This window comes from Orycteropus afer, unplaced genomic scaffold (assembly GCF_000298275.1).
Source record: "Orycteropus afer afer isolate SDZICR_OR568_19922 unplaced genomic scaffold, OryAfe1.0 scaffold00703, whole genome shotgun sequence".
Lineage (NCBI taxonomy): Eukaryota > Metazoa > Chordata > Mammalia > Tubulidentata > Orycteropodidae > Orycteropus > Orycteropus afer.
This window is the reverse complement of record NW_006922290.1, coordinates 570570-584152: the sequence shown is the minus strand read 5'-3', so window position 1 is coordinate 584152 and position 13583 is coordinate 570570. Positions and strand designations below refer to the sequence as shown.

The 13583-nt window shown below is 38.0% G+C and overlaps 1 protein-coding gene across 1 annotated transcript in view; it reads right to left on the bottom strand.

Annotated features, from left to right (window-relative positions):
- Positions 1-9018: 9018 nt before the first annotated feature.
- The window catches only part of DLG1 (discs large MAGUK scaffold protein 1), a 392072-nt gene continuing 387507 nt past the window's right edge, over positions 9019-13583 (bottom strand). The window contains exons 24-25 of the mRNA XM_007957092.2: positions 12094-12185; positions 9019-9125 (exon numbers count right to left, since the gene is read on the bottom strand). Of these exons, the coding sequence (XP_007955283.1) occupies positions 9019-9125; positions 12094-12185 (199 nt within the window). The remainder of the gene's footprint in view (positions 9126-12093; positions 12186-13583) is intronic.

The window sequence follows — 13583 nt, the reverse complement described above, 5'->3', positions numbered from 1 at the left end:
CCTACTTCCGTAGTGATACTGCCTCGGAAACCCAAGGAGGGGTCGCTATGAGTCGGGGCCGACTCGATGGCACATAACAACAACAACAACATAAGTTGGTGCCAATTCGATGTCACCTAACAACAACAACATCCAAAAAGACATGTTGAAGTCCTAACCCCCAGAAGCTATGACTGTGACATTTTTGGAAATAGGGTCTTAGAAGATGTTACCAGTTAAATTAACATGAGGCCATATTGTAGTAAACCAAAACCCAAACTCATTGCCATCAAGTTGGTTCACACTGAAAGTGATTCCTATTGGGTTTCCAAGGTGGCAAATCTTTATGGAAGTAGACTGCCCCATCTGCCTTCTGTGGAGTGGCTGGTGGGTTTGAACCACCAACCTTCTGGTTAGCAGTCAAATGCCTTCAGCACTGAGCCACAAGACCTCCTTAAACTGTACTAAGGTGGGTCCTAATCCAATGTAAGTGGTGTCCTTATAAAACTGAAGAAAAAATATAGAGAAAGACCTAGAAGGAAGAAGAGGGAGACACATGTGAAGATGGAGTCGGAATTTGGAATGCCAAGGATGCCAGCTGTCACCAGAAGTTAGAAGAGAGGCATGAACAGATTCTCCCTGAGAATCCTCAGAAGGAACAACATGGTCGACACCCTCATTTTGGACTCCTAGCCTCTAGAATCCTGAGACAATAAATTTTTGTTCTTATAAGCCATTCAGTTTGTGGTATACTGTTTCTGCAGCCCTAGGAAACTAATACAGATCTTGGTATTGGGAAGTGGGGTGTTGTGTGACAAATACCTAAAAGGGTGGAAGTGGCTTCGGAATTGAATAATGAATAAGCAGAGGCTGGAAGAGTTTTGAGGCACTTGATAATGAAATCCTAGATAGCCTTAAAGGGACTGTTGGTAGAATTATAGATGATCAGAAAGAAGTGAGGGAGCTGTAAGAAAACTTCTATCATCTTAAATACATATGTCATTTTGCTAGAAATGTGGATCTTACATGTGCTTCTTTGTGAGGCCTCAAAACGTGATAGACATATTATTGGAAAGGAAATGCTTAATCTAAAGTTGCAAATAATTGGCTGCATTCTGTCTCAGTGTTTTGTGGAAAGTAGAACTTGCAAATCATGACGTTGAATATCTGGCTGGGATTTCTAAGAAAGTATGGGAAGTGAAGCCAGGTTTCTCCTTGCTGCTAATAATAAAATGCAAGAGGAAAAGACATATAAGATAAATTGAGGAATGAATTATTAAGCAAAAAGGAAATAGGACTTGAAGATTTGGAAAATTCTCAACCTATCTGCATTACAAACATTGAGAAAGTGAGCACTGCAGTGAATACCAGGGATGTGGCTGGACAACCATTTGGTAAAGAGATTAAATTGGCCGATTTAGAGATTTATAGTCAGACCTTTTTATCCACCCTCATCGCCATCCTCTGCATCCCTGTTCCACAAATTTGCAAATGAAGTCATTGCCAAAACTGACGCAAAGGCTATTTTTAACTCCTCAAAAGCCACAACAGTGAAGACTTTACCATGCTGTGCAAAGTAAAACAGAAGCTGGTAGTTTCCAGAGTAAAGGAACTGGAAAAGGGAACCATAGGAACCACTCTAATCATGTGTCATGGGTACTGCCCTGGGGCAGAAGAACACAGAAGCCACCCAACCTGAGACCAAGCATACTTCTAAAAAGAAAGCAGCACAAAGAGCAACGTCGTATCAAGCAGACACCCAATAAGAACTTTGTGAGGCAGGGATTCAGAGGAGGCTTAAGGCTGTAATTGAGAAAGCTTCTGGAGGAAGGACGTAGGTTGTGCCATGAAGAAAGATAGGACTTTGACAAGGAGTCTCGGGTGGGGAGGACACAGCTATTAGGTGGTGGAGGTAGCAGGGTAACAAGGCAGGAATCTGCAGGGTAAACAGCCAGTAGACAAGCATGGCAGAAGATGTGTGTGAACAAACACTATGGCAGGGAGGAAGGTGGAGGTAGAGCATTTATTGACCACATACTATGTTCCTGGAAATATACTGTAAAGGTAACTTAATTAGTATGGATCTAGGACTCCACAAAGAAGAGGAGAAGCATGATCCAAGTTGCACTCAAGGAAAAGTCATCTGATGGATAGCTGGATCACCAAGGGAGCAGATTAGTGTCTGGGAGATGATTTAAGGGGCCACACAATAGTTCAGGCCTGGGGTTTGGAGTGGGGGTCGGTAAGGATCTGGATTAGAATAATGACAGTGGAAATGATAGCAAGACAACATGATAACATTAGGGAAGAATCAGTAGTAGTTGGTGATGGACTGTACGATGAGGAAGGAAAATGTCAAGAAGTTCTAAGGTTAAAGTTTGGTGATTGACTGAGTATTCTCATTACAACCATTCCTAGCCATAAGTAGAAAAATAGTTTAAAACTTTGTAAAGCTTTTTCCTGGCAAAAATAAGTGAGGAATGTCAGATAAACTAGATATGAACCAAACATGGAACTTCCAGAGAAAGAAAAGGATCCATCATCAAGAGATGTCTTTTCTAGTCTTAAATATCACTAAGGAAGTAGATATTTTTGAGCCAATGACTCTTAGAAGATATAGAAAACCTTTCTGCAGACATTCATGGTGAGGAACATATGGGACTTTCATACACTTCATCTTTTCTTTAGCCATCCCATCTGTGTGGTACATGAGCCTAATTTTAAACATCCTAAAGAAGAAAGATTATTTCACTTGTTCTAATCTTTATTTTCTCTCATCAGAAAATTCATTATACTGTATCTGAAGTTCTACATGCTATAATTGTTTTGTGTACTTTTTTTTTTTAAATCCTACTGTAGTTAAAAAATGCTGTAATGAAATTGCTCATTAACAACTGAGTAGCAGAAATCGGAATGAATATATAATCAATATAAGTAATAATGCAGAAACAAACTTAAGAGTCGTTTAAAGGAATGACTCAATAGAAAGGATTTTCTGCAGACACACACATTAAAAGTTATCACACAGTGATAGGAATGGAAAAGATTGGCAGGGTCATGTGTTAGCTGAGGTAGAAGAGTCCAAGTGTCAAACCAATGTGTGGGGGCGGTTCTGAGTCAAGAGTTCCCTAAGTACACTGCACTACTGTTGTTAATCATGTATAATATTAATAATATTGAAAAGGCACAGAGGCCACCACCTAAAGAAAACCAGTAGGCAATGATTTTGAAAAACATACTACAATCCTTTGCCTAGAGTTCAACAAACTAGGTTTTCTTTAAAGAAAAATCAAGGCTTTGTCTCCATGGAGTATTTTCTACATTGTAAGAAAGCTATTACACCGATCATGACTTGTTTTCAGTTTGTTGCCCAGAATGGTTCTCTTCTCATTTGCTACTGTCCTAAATGGATGAAGTTTATTTCCTTGAGGGCACCAGCAATGAGAACCTGGCTCGGGTCACTGGCACATCCGGCTATTGGATCAGCTCAGTGCTATGCCTGAGGATTTGAAATTCTAAACATTCAAATTGCTCATTCTTTGTAGTTTCCTACTTTAAGCACATATTTGTTCTGTAAACAGACTCTTGGGATCTATTATGCCACATTTAATGTTTCTTTTGGGATAACAGGCTCCTGTGCAACCACCAAAATGTGTGGAGATTCAGTGTTGATGAGGGTGGGTGGGAGAGAGCCTGTCATGGCTTTTAGCGTCAGAAATCCATTTCTTGGTTTCCAAGAGGTTGCTGCTCCTTGTCCCTGCAGGTCCAGGGTGACAAAGCAGCACACAAATGTAGTGGAAAAAACTGGAAACAACCCAAGTGGCCTTCAGTAAGTGAGTGGATACATCCATGAGGTCTTACTCAGCAATGAAAAGGAACAAACTTGACACATGCAGCCCCATGGATGACTCTCAAATGCATTTTGTGAGGTGGAAGAACCCACACCTAATATATTACATGCTATATGATTCCACTTATGAGACATTCTGCGAAAGGCAAAACTTTGGGTACTGAAAACAGATTTGAGGCATAGGAGGAGTTACTAACTGGGGCAGAATGAGGGCATTTTTTTGGGGGGATGATGGAATTGTTCTGTATTCTTGATTGCAGCAGTGGTTAAACAACTCTAAGCACATGTCAAAACTCATATAATGGTACACTATGAAGAATTTTACTACTGTCGTTAGGTGATGTCGAGAGGACTCATAGCAACCCTATGTACAATGAAAAAAAGTGTAACCAGAAAGTCGGGATGACTACCACCCTTGGTGTAGTAGTGACTGTGAATGAACTGATGGGGGCTTCCGGGGTCCTGGCATATGCTATTTTTAAGTTACATGGTCATGTTGGTTTGTGAAAACTTGATGTATATGTACTTATATATGTACATTTCAGTATACTTCAATAAGAAGTTAAAAAACATAGTTAAGAGAATTGCAGCCTTCCCTGCTCCCTGGTCTCCCTCTCCTAATTCTCCTCATTCAGGTCTGCTGCTACAATAGGTAATAGAGACCACTAGAGAAATCCTAAGCGTGGAAATGCTCCTCAGTCAGGTTTGGGACCTGTTCTCACAAGTCTCAAATAAGAGTATTATTTTGCCAGGTCTTAGGTAACAGCATTTGACAATGGGATGGAGAAAGAGCTGGTGGTGGAAAGTCAATAGTAAGTAGTAAATAGTGACTATTCCTAACACTGAATGAAGGAAAATGGATTTTATGTGGGTGATTTATCTTTTCTACTATATTGTCACAGGCCTGTTTTTAGCTTCAACAATCAATATCTGAAGAATTGCTAGGGACTGGTGGGTTTAGGGCTGTACAGAGCTATCAGGATGGCTGTGGCTACGTAGTGCTTGACGGATAACCAGAAGGCTGGTGGTTCAAACCCACCAGGCACTCCTCAGAAGGAAGAATGGGCATTCTACTTCAGTAGAGATACCATCTCGGAAACCCAAGGACAGGTCACTATGAGTTGGAATCGACTTGACGGCAGTGACTTTGGTTTTTTTGGTTTGACAATGCTGCTAAGCTTTGGCAAACCCTGTGTAAGATATGGCAAAATTAAAGCTCAGGTTAATCTGCATAAGGGAAGTTGGAACTTAAATCTAGGCTTCTGATTCCAAAGGAAAAGGGAAATTCAGAGTGTACTAAGTGCCAGCACCCATTATTTATATAACTGATCCTTAACATATCTCCACTTGACAGATAAGCAAACAGTTAAAAGGGATGACATAACTTGCCCAATGTCACTTATATAACCATTAAGTGACAGAACTGGCATTCAAGTCCCGATCTGCATCTACAGCCCTTTCTCTATGTCATAGTACACTGTTGCCAAAGCCAGTGAGAACACTGGAAGGTTCCACTGAACAATGGAATCTTAAAAGACTGGACAAAAACACCAGATGACTGAAATTTGAGCCAGAAAAATGACATTCATATTTGATGTCTTTCAAAATGCAAACGTCTTAATGAAGTATCGTTAACTTACTGATACCTACTTTCTTTAAATCAGTAATTCAAACATCCAAGGACTGAATAACTCATTAAATTCAGCTCACAACACAGGAGGAAAAGGAGCTGAAGTGGTAGAAAAACAGTGTTTCAGGAGCCAAGCGTTAAAGGTTGTACTCTTGGCTCTGTTTCTGACTTGCAGTGTAACCTTGGTTAAGACACAGGCATTTTTGAACTTCCATTTCACCACCTGTAAATTAAGAATATTCAAGGCCAGAAACTCTTGGAAGGTAACTGTTTGCCCTAATACTTAAGACAATAAATGCTTTTCATTATTAAAAACTCCAAATTGCCACTTCATAAGTACCACAGTGGTTTCACAGTATTTACTAACCAGAATGTGTCTGTTCAGTGAGCTCTGGAAGCTTGCTTCCAGTTTACTGAAAAGCCTGGGTTGATAATAGGAGTAAGCAGAAATGTGTAGCCACTTTCAAAGAGATACATATATGTATTTGCTAACTAAGGATATTAGGAGGCATGTTAAAAATATTCAGAGAGCATTTGAAATAGTATTTTTGTGTTAGAATAGACTTTTTTTTCCAATCAATATTGTTCACATTTTGGTTCTAAAGAGGTTTCCCTTTTTATGTCACTGTGACAGCAGAGGCTGCCTTGTTTCCCAGGAACACCCTTCTGAACTATTGGGGGTGGTGGCTTGTTTTATTAGTCTCTTTACTAATTGTGTGACTGTGGGCAAGGGTCTTCAGCTGTCTCTCTCCTTGTCTGGAAACGGGTACAGCAATTAGAGAAAGTGACTCACAGTGCCTTACTGAGGAAATGCTGAAAACAAGGTAGCATGGTGGATTGGGAAGAACATGGACTTGGTGTAGAGGCTTGGAATATTTATCAATGAATCTCAAGCACTTGTTAAATAATCTAGGACAAGTGATTTCATTTCAGCCTCATAATAGGACTAGTTAGTAACAATAACCAGAATTTTTTTTTAATATTAAGTGAAAAGCATACTTCAAGTGGCAGCTGTATAGTTGTTAGGTGCTATCAAGTTGTTTCTGGCTCAGAGTGACCCCATGTGCAACAGAACAAAACATTGCCTGGTCCTGTGACATCCTCACAATCCTTGCTATGCCTGAGTCCATCGTTGCAGCCACTGTGTCAATTCACCTCTTTGAGGGTCTTCCCCTTTTCTGCTGACCTTCTACTAACCAATAGGTCACTGGTTTGAACCCACCAGCTGCTCTGTGTAAGAAAGATGCGGCAGTCTGCTTTACAGCCTTGGAAACCCAATGGGGGTCCCTATGAGTTGGAATTGACTCATCGGCAGTGGGACTGGTTTGAGTTTTCTACTTTACCAAGTGTAATATATTCCTCCAAGGACTCCAGCAATTAGTAATTTTATTACTAATAATCCTATACAACCTAGAAAGCAGAATAAAAGTATTTTCTCATGAAAAAAAATTACTCAACAAGGATATCCAGTAAACAGTGTAATGCAGCTATTTTAACACATAAGCATCATTTTGTAACTGTCTGATATTTTACAACACGTGACTGTTTGTAAATAATTCAAAAGAGCTTACACTGAAATCTTGCTGCAAAATAACTTCTGGGCCTCCTGAGATCACTTTACAATCATTTTCTTCTGGTAATGTTTATGTTTGGCAACAGCCTACTACATGTAGCGTGAAAGCAATATTACATGCTGAAATGTGTTAATTCCAAAACCCACAGAAGAGATTCTGATTACGTTGCCTCACAGCTCTTGAATCTGGATTATAAATTACGTGATATACCAAACCGTTCTAAGAAAATGCTAGCTTGTAAAATGATTTTTTCTTTCAAAATCAAGACACGTTCCACATACAAATTTTACAATAAAGTTTATTAGCTGTTCTCCTCTTTCTCATAAATGGAATGGATAATTGTTGATAATTCTTCACAAACCAGTGCTCATTTAAGAAACATTATATAATGAGGAGGTTGTCAAAGACACAATTAAAAAAAAAAAAACCAAAAAACTTCAAAAAGCAATGGAAAGCCAAATCATATTATTACAAAGTACCAGAGAAACTGATTTCTGAAATTATTTCTATCTTTCACTAAAAATTCTTATATTTGCTCAGCACCAAGATGTGCAACTCTAGTGCAGAGCAGCTATGAGAGATGACAGATGCACGGTCAGAGGGGAAACACACGTGAGTGGAGGTTTTGCCTCTTTTCTCATTAATGAAGGGAGGAGAGCTGGAAGGAAAGGCAGAGGACCGAAAACAAACCCAAACAGCAACAACAAAACAGTAACCATTTGAGGACTTGTAGAAAAGAGGAGAACATGCCCATACTTTTATTCGTAATCTAATTTTCCCCAAAAGTTCCTCCCCACAACCACCATACCCCTATTTTCAGTTCACATGATTAAGGAAGATAAACTCTAATCAATTAATTTTAATTTATAAACAAAATGAAACAAAAATTAGGAGTAGGTGGCAAAAGAAAAAATATATTTTAAATATATATATGCGCATGTGTGTGCAACTATGTAAAGAAAATAATTCCCATAGTTACAGTTTAGTTAAAGAAAGTTTCATATATATTTATATATATATACTTTATTATAACAAAATAGGCAGTTATTGTGGGTAAAATATTCATTAAAATCTGACCCCTAAGAATACATTTAAAGTTTTAGACTATGAATTGGACTCCTTTTCCATTGCCATAATGATTATACTACATCACCACTGTAATGTCTGTTTTGTCTCTATTTATGTTTATGACATTTCCTCAACTTCTGTGTGAAAGGTGAGCTCCTCTAGCACCTAACCTGGCCTCAATTCAGAAAATACGATGATCGTTCTTTATAAACAACTTCGTAAGACACCATTGTGTTATTGTACAAATAGACTGAAATCATTTGAACATTGTTATTCCTAGCATATGTATTTGGAAAAAACCTCAAATAATTAAAGACTTTAAGAAGACTTATGAAAAATGAATATCCTTTGTGAAATTTTGAAAGTTAATTCAGGCATTAATTTTGAAATTAAAAAACTTATTTTCCTTAATGAAATATTTGCTTTGATAACAGAAGTCAATTCAGAAAAGGAGTTGAGAGCTAATGCACTGGCCAAATCATGCTATGAAAAAGTAAACGTGCATAGTTGCTCAAAGTTTATTAAATCACTGATTAAGACCACTGTTCTCTCATTTGTATTGAAATCTGAGAAGAATGTATATAAAGCTTTTCTGTAAATCTCTTAAAGTTACTTTCCCTTAAACATTAAGGAATTTTACCATAATTTCCCCATCTCCCCAAACCCTTAATAGCTGATCAGGCCATTCCATCTTTAGTTCTGAAATATGGCCACAAATCAACAGTGACATAAAGTAACACAGATGATGCAACCTGAAGGGGACATCAGATGTCAAATGGAAGTGCAATTGGAGACCATGATGAGTGGGATATGATTCAGCATGGAGGAGTATTAAAGATGGACACCAGAAGGAAAAGTCAAAGATGTGTCAAAGAAAGGAAATGAGAATGCGTAAAACGAAACCGAAACATCAGTCCTCATAACTTTTCTTTTGCCGGAACCCAGATGTAAGGGCCAGACTGTTCTTCTATGATCTGCTTCACTTGGTTGTAAATGTCTTCTAGCGTATCTCCCTGTACAATAGCTGTAATGACAGAAACAAAATCAGAAACTTCCACTGTCTATCTTTGCTATTACAATCACTAGTGAAACAGTACAAGCTAAATCTCGGAAAGAGTACTTAGTAAAAACTGTCTGTTTCACTTGCTTTCCTATTTGTATAATATAAACAATTTTAAATTTTTACTTTGTCTTATTGTTTCATTATTTTTTTTGTTTTGTTAATCACCTGAACATATGTTATCTTTATTCTTTTGTTTTTTTAAAAATTATGCAATATAACTTTCCTAATTTCTCCATAAGTATATATAGAAAATAAATAAAATGGGTACAGAGCATGACAACTTTTTTATTTCATTTTTTGGGGTAGGATTTTAGAGAAAAACAGCTGATTCATGATTATTTGATACCACTTTCTTCACATGGTCGTTAACTGTCAGGTGCTATATTACAGGTGAACTAAGATTCAACATCTGGTCTGGTAGCAGTAAAGGACTATCAGGATTAATGTTAGGTGATTTATTTACTGCCTGAAATAATGTGTGGATCAAAAAATGGTAATGATTACTAACAACTAATCCTCTGAGGAGAGTTGGAGACCCAGAAGTCTATGAGGAAGTGAAGATCAGCTAATAAAATAAAAACTCATAAAAAGTCCTTGAAATCTCATCACATAGCACTAAGCATGAATCATGTTTTAATAAGAAAAAAAAACTATTCACACATAACTGAAAAAAAGTCCAGAATAAAACAAATAAACAAACAAAAACCTTAAAAAACCAACCAACCAACCAACCAAAAAAAAACCCAGTCATTTTGGAAGAGCCTAATAGATGTAGATTTACATGGTCTCAGTAACCTAGCATAAAACATCAAATGGAGATCTCCAAGAAAACAATCTACTTAGGGACTGAAATTATGCACCCATTAGTAGGATGCTGTATGTGTATAAGGACTGCTTAGAACATATGCAGCTAAGAAAGTCTAATAAAAAATTACAAATAATACTCTATTTAACAGTATCAGCTCTGTGAGAGTTCACATTCTGAGCTAAATACAGACATGCCTTATGTCCCTGAAAACACAGTCCATTTGACAAAAACCTTAGTTAACCAGTTTGGTATTTTGATAGCACAGAATGGAATCTCAAAGTATTTCATGTGTAAGCAGACAACTGAACACAGTAACTTATTTTAGGAGAAAAGAATCATTCAAAAATTGGGCTTGAGAAACATGCATTTGGCATAGTTTGTAAATTCATTAATTGAATAGTTAGTGAAGTAAGACTCTCCTTGGGAGAGAAATAGAAAAGCATAGACTGCAGATACCTTAACCAAGTGATAATAATTAACTGAAATCTAGTCATGAGGAAACATCAGACAAATTTAAATTGAGGAAGGGGCATTCTACAAAATAACTGGAGTTCGCTCTAAAAAAAAAAAAAAGATAGATAAAGTTAAAGGCATGAATAACAAAGACCGAGGCACTCTCTCAGAATAAAGCAGCCTAAAGACATTTCATACTAAATGGAAGATGTAGTCCTGGACTGGAAGTTTTTTGTTTTTGCTGTGAACGGTATCGCTGGGGTAACTGGCAAAATACGAAAAAAATCTATAGTTAGATGATATATGTCAATACTAAATTTCCTGATTTTGATAACTGTTTTGATTATGTAAGAGAATGTCCCTGTTTTTTATTTAGGGGGGGAATACAGAAATATTTAGAGTTAAGGGTCATCTATATACAACATACTCTCAAATGTTTTAGAAGAAAAATTATAGCAGCAGTACAATCTAATATTTAGAGAATCTGAGTGAAGACTGTATGAGAAGTCTCTGTACTGTTCTTGTAGATTTTCATCAAGTCTGAAATTATTTCAAAATAAAATGGAAAAAAAAATGCATATGGCTTCCAACCATGACACTTAACCCACTGCCACTGAATGGATTCTGACTCACAGCAACCCTACAGGACAGAGCAGAACTGCTCCATAGGCTCCATGGGTGTAAATCTTTACAGAAGTAGACTGCCTGCCACATCTTTCTCCTGCAGAGTGGCTTGTAGGTTCAAACCGCAGACCTTTTGAGTAGCAGCTGAGCACTTAACCACTGTGCCACCAGGGTTTCTTTCCAAGACAGTTATTGGTACTCAAGATGCATACCAAATACAGGTTGGTCATCTTTCAAACAAACAAAAAATCTGCTCAAGGACACCTAAAGAATAACTTAAAAGAACAATATGAATGAGAGAAAACTATCAGGGAACTGCTGCATACTTTTCTGTTTTTAAACAAATAATGTTTTAAATGGACTAAAATATATCTAAGATAAGACAAAAATGAGAGTATTAAAGAAACAACCAAGTCTGAATCTATTTTTTCTCTGGTCATATGTATCTTATTTAATAACCCAAAAGTCACTAAATTTAACAAATCCCAATCACTACTGCCTGTTGTTGTTATGTGCCGTGGAGTCTGCCCCGACTCATAGCGACCCCTCCCCTTGGGTTTCCGAGGCAGTATCACCATGGAAGTAGGATTGCCCAACCTTCCTTCCGAGGAGTGGCTGGTGGGTTTGAACTACCAGCCGTCTGGTTAGCAGGCAAGTGTCTTAGCCACTACGCTACCAGAGCTCCCCACCACTGCCTAGGCTACATGAATTTCCTACAGGAAAAAAGCTACAGGCCTAAAGGTTTTACTCTGAAAACGCTAGTGTGGCTAAGGCACTTGACTGCTAACCAGAAGGCTAGTGGTTCAAACCCACCAGCCACTCCTCGGAAGGAAGATGGGGCAATCTACTTCCGTAGTGATACTGTCTTGGAAACCCAAGGAGGGGTCACTATGAGTTGGGTCCAACTCAACGGCACATAACAACAACAACAACAACAGTTATTACAGGTAGACATGGGTAATGGGCAAAATCCATTTCAGGGTGTCAGTGCACGTGGCTTCAAAGCAAAATTCCCCATAAGGTACTATTACACATGATGCGAACCTGTGAAATGTTCAGTAAATTCTTGCTCCAGTTTCATGGCTCTCTCAAATGTTTTTCTGGCTTGTTCTTCTGTTAGACGCTTATTCATTTCCCTATGCAAATAAATTTAGAAATTGGTAATTACTCCATTATAATACTACTTAAAAAAAGATGACAAGAGAAGATACAGAAAATACATGTACAAATTCTACCTTCGTTATTTATTAGCTGTTGGCAGTTACTTAACCACTCTTGGCCTTAGTTTCTTCACCTATGAAATGAGATACTAATAGCATTTACCTTCATACAGTTTTTGAGATGTATAGGTTAATATACATAAAGCAGTTAGAATGCAGCCTGACATACAGAAGTAAACATTATGGATGAATAAACTATGACTGTTTCCTCAAGGAATATAATTCAAACTATAGGCTCACCAAAGCATAATTACAGTTGGTATATATTTCACCAAAATGCTTTCATAGTATAAAGCTAATGTACATGTTTTATTTTACATGATACTTCAGATTTTCTCTGGCTCTGGCTATGCAATGATGCATTAGACAGCTTTGGAAATCCTATGGGGCAGTTCTATGTTGTCCTATAGGGTCACTATGAATCAACTGACTCAGTGGCAGTGAGTGGGTTTTTGGTTTTGGTGGCAGCTCCATGAAAGCAACAAGTTAAAACTGTAGGCCAGGTAGTTTACCAGAAAGACACAAAGAAAAGGTTAAGAAGAGCCTTCCTGAGTTCAGAAAAACTCAAATACTGGCCTCAAAAACTACTTCTACAATTCTCACTGCTACCAAGTGGATTCTGACTCATAGTGACCCCTGCATTGGGTTTCCAAGGCTGTAAATCTTTACAGAAGCAGACCACCCCATCTTTCTCCCGTAGACTGTCTAGTGGTTTCGAATCACTGTCTTTTTGGTTAGCAACCAAATGCCCTGACCGCTATACCACCAGAGTGCCTTACTTCTATAAGGGAGCACAGATTTAATAAGATCAGACTGTGAAGCAATATTCTCAGAGCATTGTCAAAAACAATACAACAATCAGACCCCAATTAGTGAAGCCTAACAATAGCTGGGAGTGATAGATACCAACACAGGAAGACAATTTAAGAGAGTGAGCAGGGAAAGAAACCCTGAGAGCGCCCTGGTAAAACTACTGTCTTCCTTGGGCTGATGTGCTTATGCCTAAGGTGGAGCCCTCTGATGACAGACAGCAGAGGCTTCCCATAGTGGGGAGGGGAGACTGAAAATGGGCTCTTATAAATTTCATTTTCTAATCATTTGTTGCTGGTAGACAGAAATGTAATTCATTTTTGTTTAATGACTGTACCTAGAAGCCTTGCTAAACTCATTTTTCAAAATTCTAATAATTTATCTAGGGATTCATTATTTTCTACATACATAATCAGATTGACTACATCTGTGGCAAGAGGCAGTGGAAAAGCTCAATATCTTCAGCCAAAACCAGGCCAGGAGCTGATTGTGGAACAGACCATC